This window comes from Agrilus planipennis, unplaced genomic scaffold, assembly GCF_000699045.2.
Source record: "Agrilus planipennis isolate EAB-ADULT unplaced genomic scaffold, Apla_2.0 scaffold145, whole genome shotgun sequence".
NCBI lineage: Eukaryota > Metazoa > Arthropoda > Insecta > Coleoptera > Buprestidae > Agrilus > Agrilus planipennis.
The window spans coordinates 1-3,628 of record NW_020440372.1 but is presented as its reverse complement, the minus strand read 5'-3'; the positions used below and the strand labels follow the sequence as shown (position 1 = coordinate 3,628).

Here is a 3,628-nt window from a genome sequence, read left to right as displayed (position 1 = left end):
ATGAAAGTCTAGTCAGAGATATATTATAGGCAGAAATGGGAGTTAAGAGGGATAAAGGTAGACCTAGATTAGATTACTGTTTGCAAATAGTTAAGGATGTGGGTTGTTCTAGTTTTGCGGAAATGCGAAGATTAGCTCAGGATAGTAAAGAGTCTGCTACTAACTCGTCTAATGTAGTGTCGGACAGATAAACAAATAAAATACAAATAAACCTTCAACTATGTTTATTTTTTTTAATCGAAAGGAATGGACAGTGATCGTGATCGTCAAATTGTACTTTTATACTTACGTTGTAAGATGTTAGTAACTTTTTGAGATTCTTTTATGATTCCCATAAAGAAAACAGAAATGCAGGTAATAGCTTTATTTCTATATTTTATTTTTTTTATGGAAAACCAATACGATCCAACATTTGTTGCAAGGATTTGGGAAACCCCAATAAAACCCAATTAGATCATTATACCTTAGAAGTACTTTCAAATAATATGTTACCTGTCTAAGAGACCAGGAGATAACAGACAAGCAATTTTACGTACACTTAGTGAATTAAGGGGATTCAGTAGTGCAGCAAAAGGTTTCTATGGGGTACGCAGCGTAAGGCGAATTTGAAGAAAAAGGCGGAATTATTCGCAACTAATCGCTCTATTTCTCAATTCTTATCATTCCCATCATGCATACATCATTCTCCGTGTTCTTTCAGAAAGAGAAAATCTCGTGCATGCATACAGGGTGTCTCCTGATAAGATTTAGCCGACAGAGAATCAAGCGTAAATCGAAAAAGATAATTCACGTATGCCGGACAGAGATAAGCCAATGGTTAACTGTTCAGAACTTTAAGACAAAGTTAGGTCAATATTTAACCGGATCTCGCAAACAAGATTTTGAGGCGCTGATATAGCTAGCACGAGTGTAGGACAGAGCTAGGTCAATATTTCACAGGATCTCGGATGCAAACGTTCAAGCCCCTCTTCCCAATCTCCCTCTTCCTTGCCAGGGTAGGTTGAATGTTGGAGATTGAATTCTATGGAGATTCCCCTTACGTTCCTACTATGCCTATGTGTACGTAACTAAACCAAGTGCTGTGAATTTCCTTTTATGTCCTTCTACCTAAGCTGCAACCTATCTTTCTCGTAATCTCGACTACGAACATCAGCATTTCGGGCGACCTGTCCCTTTCTCTTTACAACCACGAAAATTCCTAGCGATCGAACTCGCACGCGAGAAGAACTTCCTTCTCTTGCTTTATTTGTTGGTTAACTTTTTCTTTTTATTATCAAACAAAATCTTTTGTATAAATTTCTCTACAAGGAGTATATATCAAATATTAAAATTATGTAGTATATACAGGTATATTATACATTATGGCATATTCTAAAAACTACTATTTATTAGGTAACCAATTGTAACTACCGTCTTTTATATGTAAATTACAGCATATTTTCCAATAAAATTTGGTCAGATGATGAAGTATCCCCACGTAGTCAACCACCCTCAGAAAATTTAACTACTGTTTCTCGATCTTCCTCACCTGTAGCCCATAGTGACAGCGGAATACATCAAAGTACAATTGAAGAAGAAGGAACTCCCACGGAATGGACTCCCGAAATACCTTTCGAGAATGTGAGTTATAATAACAACCGCTACAATGTGCAAATTTTATGTATATACAGTATATCTTGTATAAGGTTGCTAACGCCCTTGAGCATGACTTTACTATTCTATCTTGCTTTTTGCAATCGCGTCTACAGCTGTCTCGCTTATTGTTGTTTTTAGAACCAATGGGTAATCGTAAAACAGTACCATTACTCAGAGCCTTACAACTACCATTCTTCGGTATTCTTCCTCCAAGTAATCGGAAATGTCCGTCTACCGACTTTCGAAACACATTTTCTGACCGCCCGCTATAACTACCACTCGTTTCACTTTTCAACTTTTTCAGATTAATTTCATCTTTTTTCCAATACTAAATCTATTTTATGTAAACAGAATACAATGAGCAAATATTGTTAGTTTAATTTTAAATAATCAACGCAATAGTAAAATCACTGCACCCCACCAATAATGATTAACAAAAGAGGTTTGACGGATCGTACATTAAACTTAATTGTTATAATTTTTGCAAATCTGCATAAGAATTGATTAGCTGATATGTGAAGGACAAATATAGACAGTCTATAATCCTCAAAAGGTAGAATACTGCATTTTATTGTCAGCAGGAGAACTTTAAGCCAGTTAACACATACTTGTAACGGTTCCTAAATTAAAAAAGTAATTCGCCGACATTACATTTAAAATAATGATGAAATGTAAACAAATAATTTTGTACAACTTGTACAATTAAAAAATTTAAGTTTCAGAAAAGCAATACAAACAGACAGTCAAAGAAATAAAGGCTTTTAAAAAAATATTGAAAGTCCGTTTCTATGAAATCTGATACACTTTATTTTGCTCCTAAATTAAATGCGAATTTGGACGTTTTTGGTTAAAAATAAAGTGAACCACTACAATATCTAAATTGACTAGACAGGAGTGTTTAGTAGAGTTATTAATAAAATAGTTGAAAAGTATCGTCTCATAATTAGACACCTTTTGCACTAATATCTAACTTATTCAATTATTTACTCTTTATCACTTCTTCGCTCATCTTATTTCTTTTTATATCACCTCGTCACTAAGACTCCAACTAACTCGCGGCGGGTATTTATAGGCGTTGAACGTATTCTAGAAACTCTAGTCTTCTTTGTTACTGTGTATGTTGGATTGCATACATGTGACAGTACAATGGTAGTGTAATTTAAGATTAGGGCGTTATGCTGTAATCAGTTGATAGATAATACCATGACTCGGAATATAGGTACGTTTGATACCAACAGCTGGGTGATTAAACGATTTAACATTACTTTGGAGAACTACATAAGAAAAACCACCAACACTAGCCAGCATTATTTTTGGGAGAAAATTTAGGATAAAGGCTTGGAGACTACAGTGTTTACATACGAGTACCTACGCTACAACTACAAGAAACTATACATAGTCCTATGCGTACAAAGTTGCAGTTGGAAATTTTCCACGTGAGAGCCAGACACAATCGACGAGTCAACTCTGCTGGTGTTAATGAAGGTGACAAGGTGTGATCTTTCGATGGAAAAGACGTTGCTCGAAACTACAAACTTGAGGTAGTCCTTACACTGTTATACGATGCATCATTTAAGGTAATATCGTAACGATCAATTTTAGGTGGGGAGGACGTATTGCGTATAAGCGAAAAGGCGTGTTATTGCGGAGATTACGCTAGTATAGCAAAGAAGACCAAAATTTTCAAAAACTTATAGTCCAGATACCGATCGTTCTAGAACAAGTCCGACCCTCTATAAATACTATGTCTATTACTTGCTCACTGATCGCTGCTTTTAAATATTTAATCTACGCCCCTGATAGGAAATACTGAAAAAAGAGGGCTGCAATCGTTATACCTAAAACTGCCTACTTTTGCCACCGCGCATCCACGCCATTTTAAAATTTCCGCCAGCTTCCAGCGTCAGGCCTGTATTCTAGTCGTTCTTATAGTTCGCCCTCATATTCGTCTGTAGGTACTGGAGAGTCACCAGGACGAGCAAACATCATGCCG

General features: G+C 36.0%; 1 protein-coding gene across 1 annotated transcript in view; it reads left to right on the top strand.

The window, feature by feature from the left end:
* LOC108736969 (adenylate cyclase type 8-like) overlaps window positions 1–1,620 on the top strand; it is a gene marked incomplete at its 3' end in the record, with an annotated part of 96,419 nt that extends 94,799 nt beyond the window's left edge. Inside the window, exon 12 of the mRNA XM_025979656.1 lies at window positions 1,434–1,620. Coding sequence (XP_025835441.1) covers window positions 1,434–1,620 — 187 coding nt within the window. The remainder of the gene's footprint in view (window positions 1–1,433) is intronic.
* Between the last annotated feature and the right edge of the window lie 2,008 nt (window positions 1,621–3,628).